Here is a 17,071-nt window from a genome sequence, read left to right on the forward strand (position 1 = left end):
TTACTGTGCAGGGAACAAGCAACGAAATAGAAAAATGAACAAAGAATTTGAAAAGGCAGATCATAACAGAGAAAATCCCAGTAGCTAGTATACATGAAAAGAGGCTCACTCACTCATAGTCAGTAAAATAACAGATTTCATACCAATCAGAATGACAAAATTGAGTGATAAAATATCTTGCCGACAGAGATGCAGAGAATAAGAATTTTAGTATAAAAACAAATTGTTAACAGTATTTTTGGAAAGCAATCCAGTAACATTTATTAAACTTTTACCTCTCCTTGGAATTTATCCCATAGAAATATAAGCACCAGTAAGTGTATGTACAGAGATGTTCAGTAATGCTTTTATGTAGTCACAGAATATTGGAAACAAAATAAATATGAATTACCTTCTCTAGGGGATGTTTAAATAAACCCATGCTATGGATTATGCAGTTATTAACCAAAAAAAAAAAAAAAAAATCAGTTAAAACTGCACAGGATGATCTGAGTACGTTTATGCTGAGAAAAGCAAGATGCGCAGAGATATTTACAGTATCCCATTCCTATAAACCAGGCTAACAAAAAATCCTTTATAACTGTCTGCATATGTAATGTATATACACGTAGAAAATATGTACTGAGTTAACATGGATTATGGGATGGAACGAAGGAAGGGGTCAAGAAGATCCAAGCAAAAAGCGGAACAGGGAAAATCATGTTAAAAGTCTTGATAACATGATTACATGAGGTTAATTATTAAATAAGTGTATAGTGTGCATTAAGGAATTTAAAGACATAAAGCATTTTTAAAATCTGTAATTAATATAGCTGATTTTCAAAAACAGAACTGAAGATTTAGGTTATTCTTAAGCTATAGTGTCTTACCTTTTTTCAGAATTCCTGAGAAATAGTTACAGCCTTCTAGAAAATTAGAGTCTGAAACAAATAAGGCAAGCTATGTGGTGTTTTTTTACATGCATACAGGAAAAACCCTCCAGTGTTGATGATCATGTGGATATGTTAACTAAAAATGTTAGCTTTTTTCTGCCAATAAAGTAAACTTTTTAAGCATTTTTTTTCATCTTGCCATTTCTTTTTAAGAGAAGTACCAGTCGACAGACAAAGCCACTCAAAGTTCAAGTTATGCATTCATCTATTGTTGCACATCAAAATTTTGGTTTGAAGCTTTTGTCTTGGCTGGGAAATATTATTGGATATTCAGGTAGGTTCATAAAAGGTTGTGTTGTTAATAGTTAAAAATGAGCTCATATGCCCTTGTAAGAGTTTTTTTGAAAAAATATCAAATGAAGTAATTTCTTGTTTTAATTTTGCATTTTATAATGCTATTTTGGAATACATTTTTACACAAAGAATTCTGTCCCAAATTTTGTCCAATAGGATTTTTTTAAAGAATTCTGTGGTCAAATAAATGCAAGAAACACTGGGTTAAACAATAGTAGTTAGACTTTTTTGTTGCTGTTTTAGGTGAAAGTTTACAGCTCAAGTTAATTTCTCATTCAGAAATTTATGCACATACTGTTTTGTGACATTGGTTGTAATCCCCACAATGTGACAGCACACTCCCCCTTTGCACCCCGAGCTACTTTTGTCCATTTGTCCAGTTCCTATCCCTACCTGCCTTCTCATCCTGCCTTTGGGCAAGAGCTTCCCGTTTGGTCTTGTATATTTGATTGAACCAAGATACACATTCCTTACGTGTATTCATTTTTTCTTTGTTTTATATGCTGTCTGTTCTTTGTCTGAAAAGTGGGCTTCGGGAATGGTTTCAGTTCTGGGTTAGCAGAGTGTCTGGGGACCGTAGTTTTGGGAGTTCCTCCAGACTCTGTCAGACTATTAAGTCTGGTCTTTTCCTGTTGTGTTTCCCGTCAGGGTGGTCATTGCTGGTAGCCAGGTACCATCTAGTTCTTCATGTCTCATGCTGGTAGAGTCTCTGGTTCATGTGGTCCTTTAGTTCTTTGGGCTAGTATTTTCCTTGTGTCTGGTGTTCTTCATTCTTCTTTGCTCTGGGTGGGATGGGACCAATGGAAGTAACATGCAATGTGAATCTCACAAACTCAATAAAAGAACCACCACTACCCCCTTTTCCACAGTGTCCTGTGGAATTAGTGTTCCACTGACTAAACTTGAAAATGCCACTGTAAATAAAACCTAAGTGATTCCTGGTTAGCAGTTTAAAAAATAAAACTCTGATGTTGATAACATTGTTTTAACTCCTGCAGGTTTTGGTTACCAAAAATCCTACTGATCTATATTTGGTCTACAAATTTTTCTTCATGTAATGGTAACAATTACGAACCCTCACATCCAAAGCCCATAAGTACAAGTTTGGTTTATGACTTTAAGGGTAAAATAGGAATAGATCTAAGCTCCCTCTCACCTGCCGTTCTTCAGGCAAGAAAGGCAATATGGATAAATGACATTCTGATGTTTACTATAAAGAATATTCCTAACACATCTGTATGAAAACACTGTTAGAGCATTGCCACACTGATCTGACAGGTGGAGAAAGAAGATATGCAGGTGTGGAAATTTAGGAGAACATATTTGCTGGCCTTTCAAATGTCTTTCCAATTATTTTTCTTGGCCCCATTTTGTTAAATTTTAGTATTTTCCATTGAACATCTGTATGCTAAATACTGTGCTATGGTTAATGAATAGTATCAGTGAGGCAATTTTCTGCTGAAATTTTTCTTTGGAGTGTTTATCACCAGTAATTTAAAGAACTTAGCATCTATTATTTGGTATATATGTAAGATTTTCTCTTTAGCTTCTTAACTGATTTCCATTTGCTGACTTTTATATTAAAGTTATTCCATTTTTTTCTCATTATTTTCCATGCTTGAAGAAGACTTAAAAAGAAGTCTAAATTTTAAAATACGGAGCAAAAAGTTATTAACATTTTGGTTATTTTAATGCTTATGTTAACATTTGAAGAGCTTTTTACAAGTTTAGCATTTAGAAGATGTAGGAACTTGTCTTCCAGGTCCTCTGGTAGATGGTAGGTGCTCAGTGGATTTTTGTTTAATTGATGAAGAACATTTTGTATAACATTAATAAAATGCAGTGATAAATATTATAATATGGAGGTTAAACATTCTTTTTAAATTTTAGCACAATTTTACTTTATACCTACCTTCTGTCATCATGGAATATGTAACAGCTTTACTGTAATAGGGTTTTATTAGCAAAAAGTGCTTAAAAGATGATACTTATTTCAGTGGTTCTGCTTTAATTAAATTCTTTAAAGCATAAGAGGTTATTGCCTTTCTGATAGGCATGTATTTGGTATGCTGGAGCAAGTGTTGGTGTATAATATAAGACATGGAATTTTTTCCTTTTTGTGAAGTTATTAACAAATACTTAATATATTTACTTTTTCTGATAAATTTGACCTGTAATAAAACATATGGCACTCTACAGATCCAATTGAACATTTCTGCTAAAATGCCACTTTATTTTAATATTTGAAGTTGCTACCTCATGGCTCTTTTCTTTCTGTCTTAAGATGGCCTTCGCCGAATTTTATGCCAGGTTGGTTTACAAGAAGGGCCAGATGGTGAAAACTATTCTCTTGTGGATAGATTGATGCTTAGTGATTCCAAATTGTGGAAAGGTAAATCTCTTAAGTACTTTTCAAGCTTTAGAGAAAGCTGTTTAGATACTTGTGATGTTAAAAGTTTGTTTTTTGTTGCATTGTGTTATGTTTTCCCCATTTGGGAAAATATTTTATTTATGCTTTTAAAGATTAGCATATGCAATCTCATTCTTTGGCGGCAGGGGGGTGGGGAGGACAGATTTTTTGAGGTCTGTGAAATTAAAAGCAAGAAATGTGATAAAACAGAAATGTATTTAGTGTTTTTCTATATGTTGAATATTTTGTTAGAAAATTATACCTTAGGGGCTGAGAGTTGAAAAAGGGGAATCATTACTCAATGGCTGTAGAGTGTTCGGAGTTGGAGACGGAAGAAGTTTGAAACTAGAGAGGTGGTGGTGGTATAGCATTGTTAACGGACTAAGCGCCACTGAATTATGCAAATGCTTGTATGTTATGTGAACTCTACCTCAATTTAAAAAATAGTTTGAGAAGCACTGCCCTAGGAAATGGCAGTGCCACATAGAAGGAACTTATATCCCTAAATGACTGCATAGAGCACCATGACCTGGCAGCTTGGAACATTCCTCTGGAACCGTTACATGAATAAGAAATAAACTTTGTTCTTTAGAAAGAAAAAAAATACACATGAAGAGTTTTGCTGTTGAGACTTAAAATATAATTGATCATATAAAAACTTTGGAAATGTAATTTTCGGCATGTTTGGTATATCCTTATCTTATATATCCTGATCTTTTTCTTATCAGGTGCTAGGAGTGTGTATCATCAGTTGTTCATGAGCAGCCTACTTATGGATTTGAAATACAAGAAACTGTTTGCTGTTCGTTTTGCAAAAGTAAGTAGTTTCTCAGTTTTGGAGATTAGCAAAATAGGTTATATGAAGAGTAACTATAGCCCATGATATCTGTTACTGGCGACTAGTAGTAATGTGTTTTGGTTCTATGACACTTCAGAAATGACCTCTTTTTATCTTTTATTAATAGAACGAAATTTTATCAAAGTAGGGCTTCATTTGCTTATCACCTCTCATGATGATAAGAATATTCATCTATGCAGTGTCCCTTTCTTTTTGTGTAGTTTAGAAGGTGATATGAAATGATAAATGAAGAATATAAACCTATGCCATTGTGAAATCATGGTATTGTTCTTATTAAAATTTGTGTAAGAAAAAGATAGTTTAAATGACATTTATACATAGATTCTGATTTAGGAATCATGAACTCTATGTTGTTAATATAATTGAATTATGTTCAGCTAACTGCATATTTTCTATTTGCCTGAATTAGAGATTTGTTAACCCAGGAAACATGTAAAAAACCATTTGGGCATCTCTTTCAGAAGACATGTCTGTGTTCCCTCCTCAAACCTCCTGAAGCAGATTCCCCAGGAGTGGGGCCTAAGCATGTATGCTCTGACAGGAGCCACCCAGATGATTCTGATAGGCGTCAGAAGTAATGAGAGTCTCATTTCATCAGAGACGATGAAACCCTATTGTGGTTTAGCCCCACCAGTGTATGGCGACATCCCAGGTTTTTAGTAGCTGTTACTTCCTACTGTGGCTCACAAACTGCCATTGTGCTCCATAAGAGTGTAGTAACTACAGTGAATCAATATTTATACGGGGTGTAAGTTTTAGGAATCAGTTCTCCTTCTCATAGTAATGTTATCTTACTGACTTCCTCCAGCACTGACTTTTCCTTATAACCCTTAAACATTTGGTCAATGTGGATTAGAGGTGAATCTCCCCCTTGTTGTTTAGAATTACCAGCAGTTGCAGAGAGATTTTATGGAGGACGATCACGAGCGAGCAGTGTCGGTGACTGCTCTGTCTGTCCAGTTCTTCACCGCACCTACCCTGGTGAGTAGTGCTTGCCTTTTCTTTGTAACTGATAGCTGGCACTCCTTGCCTTTTTTTGCCTTCTTAATAGAACTATGAGCGTTTGCAGTATGATTATGTGACAGATGACCACGACAGAGAGTTTTCAATCGCAGACCTCTCGGTACAGATATTCACGGTTCCTTCACTTGTAAGTACTGAAAGACTTAAGAAGAACTTTGTTTTCTGTTGTCTTAATCATCTAGTGCTGCGATAACAGATATACCACAAGTGGATGGCTTTAACAAAGAGAAGTTTATTTCCTCACAGTAAAGTAGGCTAGAAGTCCAAATTCAAGGCGTTGGCTCCACGCGAAGCCTTTCTCCCTCTGTCACCTCTGGAGGAAGGTCCTGGTCTTCAGTCTTCCCATGGTCGAGGAGCTTCTCAGGCACTTTGCTCCTGGTGCTGCTTTCTTGGTGGTATGAGGTCCCTGTCTCTTTGCTTGATTATGTCTTTTATCGCTCAAGAGATTGTCACAAGACATAATCCAATCCTGTAGGTTGAGTCCTGCCTCACTAACACAACTGCCGCCCATCTTCCCTCATTAACATCATAGAGGCAGTATTTACATAGGAAGATCACACAATACTGGGAATCATGGCCCACCCCAATTGATAACACATTTTTGGGGGGGATATAATTCAATCCATGACATCTATTAATAAAAGTAAAGCCTTAAAATAATAGTGACCTAAGATCTGTATTTTACTGAATACAATATTTCATTAACGAGCAGTCAGAAGTCAAGACACCTTCAACCATGCTAAAACATATCTTTGAATATCAAAATAATCTGGGTGGGAGTCATTTGGAAAAAAAAAAAAAGAACAACTTCCTGATGTTAAAATTAGTATTAAAAAACTTTTAATCCTTACGCTCTCATAGTCCTTCCCTGAGGTTTTGAACTGATGAGGATGAGTTAAAAATTAAGTTGATTGGTTTAACAAATTTGATCCGGGATGTTAGAATCAGACAGCATACTGTGTACCATCTCACAGTTTGAGAAAGCCCATTGGTAAAGGGAGAGGTAGCTAAGGCAGTTGAATCAGAATGATTGAGTTGCTTTTACTAAGCTTCACTAGTAGCTCCTGCAGACATCACTGTGTTTTAGCACTGTATAGTAATTAAAACTCATGTTTTAATTCACTTAACAAATATTTATTAGGTACCTGTTTTTTCACAGTTCTAGGCTTTGGGAATGTAATGGTGAACAAAAACAGACGAGGTCCCTGCCCTCTTGGAATTTACAGTAGTAGAAAAGACTCATATACATAGTTAATTAAAACTCTGAAGAATTACGTGCTTTAAGAGAGAATAATAGGGAGACCTGGCCTTTTTCACAGTTCAGAGAAGGTTTCCCTAAGAGAAATCTTAACACTATAGAAGTGGATGGACTAGTGAGGGGAAGATGTTCATGTTGAGGGACCAGCACTTGAGAAAGTCCTGAAGTAGGGAGGAGCATTACCTATATGGGGAACAGAAGGAAGACCACTAAGGTTGAAGATCCTGGAACATGGACTGAAATAAGACTAGAAAAGTAGGCAGGGACCAAACTGTATAGATTTAAGAGCATTATATAGTTATTTTACTGACCAGATGTGTTTTCTAGGGTTTTGTTATTTTTGATTATTTTTTCCTCAGATTACTTTTATGTTTAAGGATATATTTTAGTGCAGTCTAAGCTGTTTCATTCTGTTGTATGTGGGGTCGCTATGAGTAGAAGCCGAGTTGACAGCACCTAACAGCAAAGCTATGTGAAGCCCACTTGTCCATTAATAAGATATTATAAGCCAAATTAAGGATTTTGGTTTTTAAGAGCATGGGACGGCGTTGAAGAGCTTTAAGCGACACTCAAATCATCACAGCTGTGATTTTAAAAAATCACCGTGTTTATAATTGGGGGAATGAATTGGCAGGAAACAAAAGTGAACGTAGGGAAGCCAATTAAAAGCTAATACAACAACTGAGAGAAGAATTGATAACTTGAGCTAGGATGGTGGCAGTGGATCTGAGTTGTGAAAGATATTTAGGTACCAAAATCTATAGAACTGGTGAGATGTTAGGTTTGAGGGATGTTGGGCCTGATGACTGATTGGATGTTGGGTTTGAGGGAGAAGAGTAAGGATGATTCCCAGGTTTCTTGCTTGCAGCTGGGTGGATGTTGTGCCACTTACTGGTGGAGAGAGTGATGCTTTCAGTTTACCAGGGTTGAGTTTGAAAAGCCTGCGAGATGATCCCATGTGTATTTAAACCTTTCCTTGCATTATTTTCCCAAAATTTAATTATTCTTAGGCTTTTTTTTTCTTTAAGATGAACTGAAATCAATATGTCAGCTACCAAAAAGACCACTTTGGGATTTTGACTGAAAAGACATTGTATTTCTAGATTACTTCGAGAAGAACTAATGTCTTTGCAATATTGAATATTCCCATGTGGCAACATAGTTTGTCCTCAATCATTCAAGTGTTATGTTTTTGGTAAAAGTTTTATAGTTTTCTTATTATAGACCTTACACATTTTTAAAATTAAGTTTATGTATTTTTGATGCTATAGTAAAACTTTTACATTTTTTAACTGGTTATGGCTAGTATGTAGAAATGCTACATATTCATCTTGTATCTATCTAGTCCTCTTATTAACCTTTCTTATTCTAATACTTAGTGTTGATTCCTTTGGAATTTCTAATTGTCTGCAAATAATCATTTTTATTTTTTTCTAATATTTCAACTTTTGTTTCTTGTCTGTCTGCTTTAGATAGAACCATTTCCTTCATTTATTCAAAATATTTATTGAATGCCTTTTTTAGCTACCCACTGCTTTGGGCACTGGTATAAAATACAGCAGTGAACAAAACAGACGCTAGAGCCTGCTCCTGTGGAACTTATAGTCTAGTTGTGGGGAGACAGGTACATAAACAAATCCATAATATTTTTTATAAGTCAAGTGTTGATGAATGTTACAAAGTAGAAAAACAGGTTAAGGAAATAAGAGAGCGGTCATAGAAGGCCTGTCAGAAAGGTGATGTTTGAGCAGAGACCTGAAGGAAGTGAGAGAGTGAGTGTTTTGACTAACTGGTGGAAGAGCCTCCTAGGCAGAAGGAATAGCAAGTGCAAAAGTTCTAAAGCGATTACGCACTTGGCATTTTGGTGGAAGGGACCAAAAGGAAGCCAGTGTTGTTAGAGAAAGTGAGGAGGAGGATGTCAGTGATAGCATTCACTGTGAAGATAGGGTAAAGGGGGGAGTGGGCAGTGCCAGAGCACAGAGGGCCTTGCAGGCCATTTTAAGAACTTCCGTCTTTTACGCTGAGTAAGATGGGAAGACGCATGATATCTAGGACCACTCTAGATAGCAGCAATGTCTTTATCTGATCACTGATTTGAATGGAAGTCTCTCCAAGTGTTTTAATCTCGTATTAAAAGATAGTGTTTGCTTCTGGTTTTGATAAATACTGTGTCATGCGAAGGATATTTCCTTTTGTTCCTAGTTTACTAAAAATTATGTTGGTTTATTTTTTAATCAGAATTAAATGTTGATTTTTAGCGAATGCTTTTTCTCTGTTAGAATCTTTTTTCCCCTCCCTTTGAGCTATTAATGTAACAAATACACTTATTAATCAAAGAAGGAAAAATTACATCTTTGACCTATTAATGTAATAAATTGTATTAGATTTTCTAATTTTGAAGCATCCTGATATTGTGTTATATAAATACTACATAGCCATAGCCATGATATATTCTTGTAACACACTGGTAAGCCCAATTTGCTAATATTTTGCTTAGAATTTTTATATACGTAATCACAAGTAAGACTGGTCAGTGTTTTTCTTCATGTGTATGTGTGTGCTTTATCAGATTTTGGCTCTGCAAAATGAACTGGGAATATTTCTGTCTATGCTCAGGAATAGATTAAATAACATGGAATATCTATTCTTTGAAGATATAATTAATCTAAACTTAGAATCTTTTGGAGGTTAAATCTTTTGGAAAACCTTTTCAATTTCATCTCATCCATTCAGGTTGTATTCTTGAGCCAATTTTTTAAATTTATACTTTCCTTAATAGTGGCTCTTCCCCTTCACAGCAACTTGATTCCACTTACAAACTTAATGCACATACTTCCTCCCTTTCTCTAGGACAGCAGACATACTTCAAAATCACCTGTGGAACCTTTTAAAAGTAGTTTTCTGCTGCCATTACTTGCCTGCTACCTCCTCCCCTGTCCTCATTCTTCCCAGAGTCATAGCCCCTAGAGATGGGCCAGGCATGTGTAGTTTTGTTTTATTTTGATCTTTTAAATTTTGTCGAGATATATACAAAAAAGTGGGCATGTGGTAATTGTATAGACCAGTGAATTTTTACCCACCCATGTCACCAGCATCCCAGAAGTAGTGTCCCTATTCTCCCCAGAAATAACTCTGCAGAAATAACCATTATCCTGTCTTCTAACACTATAGATTGTTTTGTCTGTGTTTGAATTTTATGTAAATAAATTCATGTGATATGACTCTTTTGTACCTGGCTTCTTCCACTCAACATTATGGTTTTGAGTAGATCATTCATTCTTATTGCTATGTAGTATTCCATTGTATTACTATACCATCTTTTATCTATTTTCCAGTTAGTGGGGTTTTCCTGTTTTGTGCTATTAAAAATAAAGCTGCTTTGCACACATCTTTTACTAGAAAATAAGTACTCAGGTTTTGGGGTTCATACCCAGGAGGTTATGAGATACATATGTGTTCAGCCTTAGTAAGTTCTGCCGAACTGTTTTCCAAAATGGTTGAACCAGTTGGTACTTTCATCAACAATTTACGAGAGTTCCAGTTAGTTTCTGCACATTTTCACCAACATTTGCTATTATCAGTCTTTTAAATTTTTATGTATTAGTTTAAATTATCTCTTAATTTTATCTATTCTGGTATTGGCATCTCATTGTAGTTTTAATTTGCATTTCCCTGGTGATAATGAAGTTGAGTTCCTTTCTGTGTATTTATTGGCCCTTGGCTACCCTCCTTTGTGAATGCCTGTTCAGGTTTTCCACTGATTATCTTTTGGGTTGTCTGCCTTTTTCTTATTGATTTGTAAGAGGTTTTTTTTTAATACATTCTGCAGATTCTTTGTTGGGCATGTGTATTTACAAATATATTTTTCCAGGTTGTGATTTGTCTTTTCACTCTCTTAATAGTGTCTCCTAATGAATTGAAGTTCCTCATCTAATGTATTTTATCAAGTTTTCTTTTATAGTTATCACTTTTTATATCTTGATTAAACAGTATTTGCTCATCCTGCAATCATAAAGATATTCTCCTGTGTTTTCTTCTAAAAACTTGCCTTCTACATTTAAAGTCCCGATCCATCTAGAATTTATTTTTGTGTATAGTATGAAGTAGGAGTCTAGGTTTTTTTTTTTTTTCCTCCCCAAACGGATATCCACCTGATCTAGCTCCGTTTATTGAAAAGATCATCCTTTCACCTATTGTATTTCAGTTGCCCCTTTTATATATATGGGTCTGGTTTTTGTTCTGTTGGTCTGTTTATCTTTGTGCTAATACCATAGTGCCTAAATTATAATAGCTGTATAGTGAGTCTTGATATCTGATAGTTAAGTCTTCCAGCTTTGTTCTTCAGGATTACTTTAGCCGTTTTTGGTCCTTTGCATTTCCATATAAATTTTACTTGGGAAGAATTGATATCTTTATTCTGTTGAGCCTTTCAACCCATGAACTTATATACTCCTTCACTTATTTAGTTTTAAATTTCTCTCACTAATGATTTATAGTTTTCAGTATAGAGGTCTTCTCAGTCTTTTAAATGTATTCCAAGATATTTGATGGTTTTTGATGGGAAATTGGATCATTTTTTAAATTTGACTTTGTGTTTGCTGGTATATACAAAATATAATCATTTTTGTATGCTGCCCTTATGTCCAGGAACCTTCTAAATTCATTTTGAATTCTGATAGTTGATAGATTCTTTTGAATTTTCTGTGTATGTAGCCATATCCTCTATTGTCTGTGAATGGTGACAGTTTTGATCTTATTCCCCATTCTTTGTATCTTTTATTTTCTTATTGCACTGGCTAGAACCCCCAGTACAGTGGTGGATAGAAGCATGAATCTTTTTTTCATTCCTGATCTTTGGAGAAAAGTTTTTAATGTTAAACCATGAAGTATGATGCTTTGCTGTCGTTTTGGGTTTTTTGTTTTTGTTTTTTAGGTACTGTTTTTATCAGATTATAGAAATTCGTTTTTATTCCTAGTTTGTTATAAGGTATTTTGTTGTTGTTTTTAATCATGAACAAATGTTTAGTTTTCATTCATTCATGAAAACTGCATGATTTTTTTTTAATCCTGTTTATAAAATGAATTATGTCAGTTTTTTCAGGTGTTAAATAGCACTCTTATGTTAAGAAAATAAAGTGATGTATTATTCTTTCCTAAATTGCATTATTTAGTTTATGCAACCTCATTTGTAAAAGATACTAGATTGTAATTTTTCTTTCTTGTGACATCTTTGTCAGGTTTTGAAATCAAGACTCGCTAGTAAACTGGAAAGTATATACTCTTCTTTGTTTACTGGAAAAGCTTTATTCCTTCCTTGAATGTTTGGACGAATTCACCAGTGTAGTCATCTAGGCCTAGAGATTTCTTTGTGGGAAGGTTTTAAATTATCAATTTAATTTCCTTAATAGATACAGAATGATTCAGATGTTCTGTTTCTTTTTCTTTCCCTTTTCATAGCCTGTGGGTTTTTTTTGCTTTGTTTTATTTTAGGAATTTATTCATTTCTTTTGAATTTTCAAATACATTGGTATAAAGTTGTTCCTGATATTGGCTTATTTTCTGTTTAGTTACCTGTACAATATGTAGTTTTTTGTAGCATTTTTTTAAGTACTTTTCTAAAATTCCTGATATTGGTAAATCTAAATTTTTCTTTTTTTCTTGATTTGTCTTGTTAGACATCTATCCTTTTGGTTTGTTTGTTTTGGTTTCCTTTTCAAAGAACCAGCTTTTGGTTGGTTGATTTTTCTTTTCTTGTTTGCTTTGTCTCATTAGTTTCTGCTCATTTTTTCCATTTGTCTCCTTTTGGGGTTTAATTTGCTATTCTCTTTCTAATTTCTTGAAATAAAATCGAACTCAGAGAATATACTCTGGGTGATTTCACTTCTTCAGATTTTGTTAAGCCTTGCTATATGGCCAGGATGTTTTTAGTTTTGGTAAATGTTCTGTATGCACTTGAAAATATTGTACATTCTGTGATTGGGTGCAGTGTTTAATATGTTAGGTCAAGTTTCTTAATTTTCATTGTGCAGGTCTTCTATATCCTTACTAATTTTTGCCCACTTGTTCTGTCAGCTGTTTGAAGCATGTTATAGTCTTCCACAGGGCACTGGTGGTGCAGTGGTTAAGTTTGGCTGCTAACCAAAAGGTCAAATACACCAGCCACTCCCTGGAAACCCTATGGGGCAGCTCTGCTTTCTCTGATACGGTCACTGAGTTGGAATCAACTCGACGGCAACGGGTTTGGTTTTTTTGTTTTTTATAGTCTTCCACAATGATTGTAGATTTGACTATTTCTCTTTTTAATTCCCTCAGTTTTTGCTTTATATAATCTTGAAGCTATGTGATTGAGTGCATACAAATTTAGAATTTTTGTACTTCTAGGATTAAACCCTTTATTATTAGGAATTACCACTTTCCATCTCAAATAATGCTTCTGACTTTGAAGTCTAATTTATCTGGTATTATAGCAACAACTACTTTCTTTTGGTTAGTGTTTACATAATATATCTTTTTCTGTTGTTACATTTCCAGTTTCTCCGTACCCTAATATTCAAGGTGTATGTCTTTTAAAAAACCTGTATTTAGATTTTATTGTTTATCCAGTCTGACACTTAGTATTTTAATTATATTACAATTCATTTAATATAATTACAGGTGTATTTGGCTTTATGTATACCATCTTATGATTTTTTTTCTTCTCCATTTAATCCAGCTGATTTGCTTCTTTTTCTTTTCCTGCCTTCTTTAGGATTAACCAAATATGTATTATTTCATTTTTCCCCTTTTTTAGCTTGTTTACGTTCATTCGATATTCTTTTAAGGGTTACTCTAGAACAGTTTTACTCAAAGGGTCAGTTCATGACAAGATAAATAACTTGCACCAGAAATTTGCTTCTTTCAGGAAAAATATTGCTATGATAGAAATGTCAGTATAACTCCTGTAAACAGTTAACTTACCTTTTCTCGTGTGCTTCTTTTCATAGCTGGCACAAGCGTTTCACAGGTTTCTGGTCCATGGACCATACTTTGAGTGGTACTGCCTAGAGGTTATAACATGCATCTTAGATTTGCAACAGTCTAGTATAAAATATTACTTTAGAAACAACTTTCTAGTGCTGAGACCTCAGGATACTTTAACTCTATTTGCCCACCTTTTGTGTTATTTTTGTCATGCAGCTTAATTTATGTACATTTTAAATCCTACAAAATGTTATTGTTTGGCATATCCACATATTTGTCTTTTCCATTGCTATTCATCCTTTTTGCATTTCCATGTTCCCCTCTAGGAGCAAAGAATTATTTTTGGTATTTCTTTTTAGTGCAGGTCGGCTAACGGCAAATTCTCTGTTTCTGTCTGAAAATATTTTTATTTCACCTTTTTTTTTTAATTGTGCTTTAAGTGAAAGTTTACAAACTAAGTCAGTCTCTTATACAAAAATTTATATACACCTTGCTGTATACTCCTACACTCCTACAGCAGTATCATTTTCCATCCCATAGTCCAGTCCAATCCCTGTCTGAAGAGTTGGCTTTGGGAGTGGCTCCTGTTTTGGGCTAATAGAAGGTCCAGAGATCATGACCTCTGGGGTCCTTCTAGTCTCAGTCAGACCATTAAGTCTGGTCTTTTTGTGAGAATTTGAGGTCTGCATCCCACTGCTCACCTGCTCCCTCAGAGGTTTTCTGTTGTGTTCCCTGTCAGGGCTGTCATTGGTTGTAGCCAGGCGCCATCAAGTTCTTCTGGTCTTAGGCTGATATAGTCGCTGGTTTATATGGCCCTTTCTGTCTCTTGGGGTCCTAATTCCCTTGTGTCTTTGGTGTTCTTCATTCTCCTTTGCTCCAGGTAGGTTGAGACCAATTAATGCATCTTAGTTGGCCGCTTGCTAGCACTTAAGACCCCAGACGCCACTCTCCAAAGTGGGATGCAGAATGTTTTCTAAATAGATTTTATTATGCCAATTTGACCTAGATGTCCCCTGAAACCATGGTCCCCAAACCCCTGCCCCTGCTACGCTGGCCTTTGAAGCGTTCTGTTTATTCAGGAAACTTCTTTGATTTTGGTTTAGTCCAGTTATGCCAACTTCTCCTATATGTTTTTTTTTTCTTAATAGATTTTATTATGCCAGTTCACCTAGATGTCCCCTGAAACCATGCTCTCCAAACCCGCATCCCTGCTACTCTGGCCTTCGAAGCATTCATTTTAGTCAGGAAAGTCCTTTACTTTTGATTTAGTCAGGTTATGCTAACTAGTCTCCTAGTGAATCATTTTTGATTACTATGGACTCTCATATTGTTTCAGGCTCGAATGCTTATCACAGAAGAAAACCTGATGACCATTATCATTAAGACTTTTATGGATCATTTGAGACACCGAGATGCCCAGGGCAGGTTTCAATTTGAACGATACACTGCTTTGCAAGCCTTCAAGTTTAGGAGAGTTCAGAGCCTTATTTTAGATCTCAAGTAAGCTTTTATTTAATTATCAAAACAGTTGCAACTTACAAAACATAGGTGTTTATTTATTCATAGTTATTTTTGTCTTGTTCAGATATGTGTTAATTAGCAAGCCAACTGAATGGTCAGATGAGCTAAGACAAAAGTTCCTAGAGGGGTTTGATGCCTTTTTGGAATTACTGAAATGTATGCAGGTATGTATAAATTGACACATTTTAAAAAGGGAAGTCTTGATTTTTTTTTTTTTTTTTTAATTTTTTAATTGAACATCTTTCTGTCTATGTATTTTCTTCCTTTTGGGCACATTTCCAAAAGAGCAGTTTGGATGGCAACAGTTTGGGCCAAGAAGCTCCTCTTTAATTGGAGACTCTTAGAAAGCTGTAGAGCAGATGAGATCCCAGCAAAGATTGTGGCATCTACTGCTCTTTTGTATTGCTAATTCTTTTGGTTACTATTAACATTCTTTCTTTGGCAATTGCAGGGTTTTTTGTTTTGTTTTGTTTTTAATATGTTCACACAGAAGTAGAGTTATTTGAGAAACAATTATGTTAATTTTTTTGTTTCCATATGTCTTTTTCTCTCCTTGTTATGACATTTATATAATACAGTATAGAACGTTTTTCCCTTCTGTTTAATCCTCTTTTTTGGAAACATCTCCATATAGAAAACAGAATCTAGAAGCAAGATGGACTAGTTTTTTTAACCAGTTTTAACAGTAAGAAAAGATAGGTGACATCTCTAAAAATCTAAGCAAGTACTATTGTGATTCCTTTAGCAGTTTTCTGACTTTCTTAAGAAAACGAATAAAGTTGATTTATCATTTTTAGAAAATATTCTAGTTCTTTGGAAACCATGGTGGCATGGTGTTAAGTGCTATGGCTGCTAACCAAAAGGTCGGCAGTTCAAATCTACTAGGTGCTCCTTGGAAACTATGAAGCGGTTCTACTCTGTCCTGTAGGGCCCTTATGAGTCATAATCGACTGGACGACAACAGGGTTGGTTTGGGGTTTTGCTTATGTAGTGGTTTTCATGGGTGTTTAATTTATTGTAATATTTACTTATTTTTTTTCTTTTGTCAGTGAAATTAATAGTTGCTTTGGTTATTTTGAATATTTGAGGGGTCTTATAGTCTGTATTATTTAATCAATTCCGAGAAGTCAAACTTGTGTCTAAAAAGTGATTATTCTTTTGTATTAAAACCTCTTTGTCTTTTTCTTGTTTTACTCTCTTTTAGGCTCTATGAAAACTTTTAGTTCCAGGTTAGGGAGTAAATATAAAAATATCTTTCTAGTATACTATAAAATATTAAATTTATAAAGTTTTAAAAGCCTGTCAAATTTCTTCTAACAATTTTTTTCATAGGTACAGACCTAAAAAGGAATTTGAAGGATTGTTATAGTAAAGTATATATTTTATTGTCTAAGATATAGAAGATTGCCTCTAAAATAATTTGTTCCATACTTCACAGAGATTTTTTATTTGTATTTTAGAAAATGTTATGTAAGCACGTAATTTAAAAAGTTATGACCTCTCATACTACTTGAAGCTTCCTGTTCAGACTCTTTGTTTTTATAATCAATGTGTATTTCTTCATTATTACGTTTCTATATAAGAGAACGAATATAATTTTAATTCATATAAAACTTGTTTACTTCCGTTAAGGGAATGGATCCAATTACACGTCAAGTAGGACAGCATATCGAAATGGAACCGGAGTGGGAAGCAGCCTTTACACTACAAATGAAATTAACACATATCATTTCAATGATGCAGGACTGGTGTGCTTTAGATGTGAGTCTCTTATAGTAGGGGTCCCTGGGTGGTGCAAACTGTTAAGACCCTCA

General features: G+C 34.7%; 1 protein-coding gene across 5 annotated transcripts in view; it reads left to right on the plus strand.

Moving 5' to 3' along the window:
• UBR2 (ubiquitin protein ligase E3 component n-recognin 2) overlaps window positions 1–17,071 on the plus strand; it is a 129,231-nt gene that overhangs the window by 49,023 nt on the left and 63,137 nt on the right. For 4 of the 5 annotated variants that reach the window (XM_049892216.1, XM_049892227.1, XM_049892244.1 and 1 more), the window contains 7 exons: window positions 1,086–1,206; window positions 3,511–3,618; window positions 4,365–4,453; window positions 5,547–5,645; window positions 15,073–15,236; window positions 15,322–15,421; window positions 16,890–17,018. In XM_049892216.1, coding sequence (XP_049748173.1) covers window positions 1,086–1,206; window positions 3,511–3,618; window positions 4,365–4,453; window positions 5,547–5,645; window positions 15,073–15,236; window positions 15,322–15,421; window positions 16,890–17,018 — 810 coding nt within the window. Of the gene's footprint in view, window positions 1–1,085; window positions 1,207–3,510; window positions 3,619–4,364; window positions 4,454–5,377; window positions 5,477–5,546; window positions 5,646–15,072; window positions 15,237–15,321; window positions 15,422–16,889; window positions 17,019–17,071 lie in introns of all 5 variants that reach the window. The other variant, XM_049892205.1, reaches the window with a different exon arrangement.

Source organism: Elephas maximus, chromosome 1, assembly GCF_024166365.1.
Source record: "Elephas maximus indicus isolate mEleMax1 chromosome 1, mEleMax1 primary haplotype, whole genome shotgun sequence".
NCBI lineage: Eukaryota > Metazoa > Chordata > Mammalia > Proboscidea > Elephantidae > Elephas > Elephas maximus.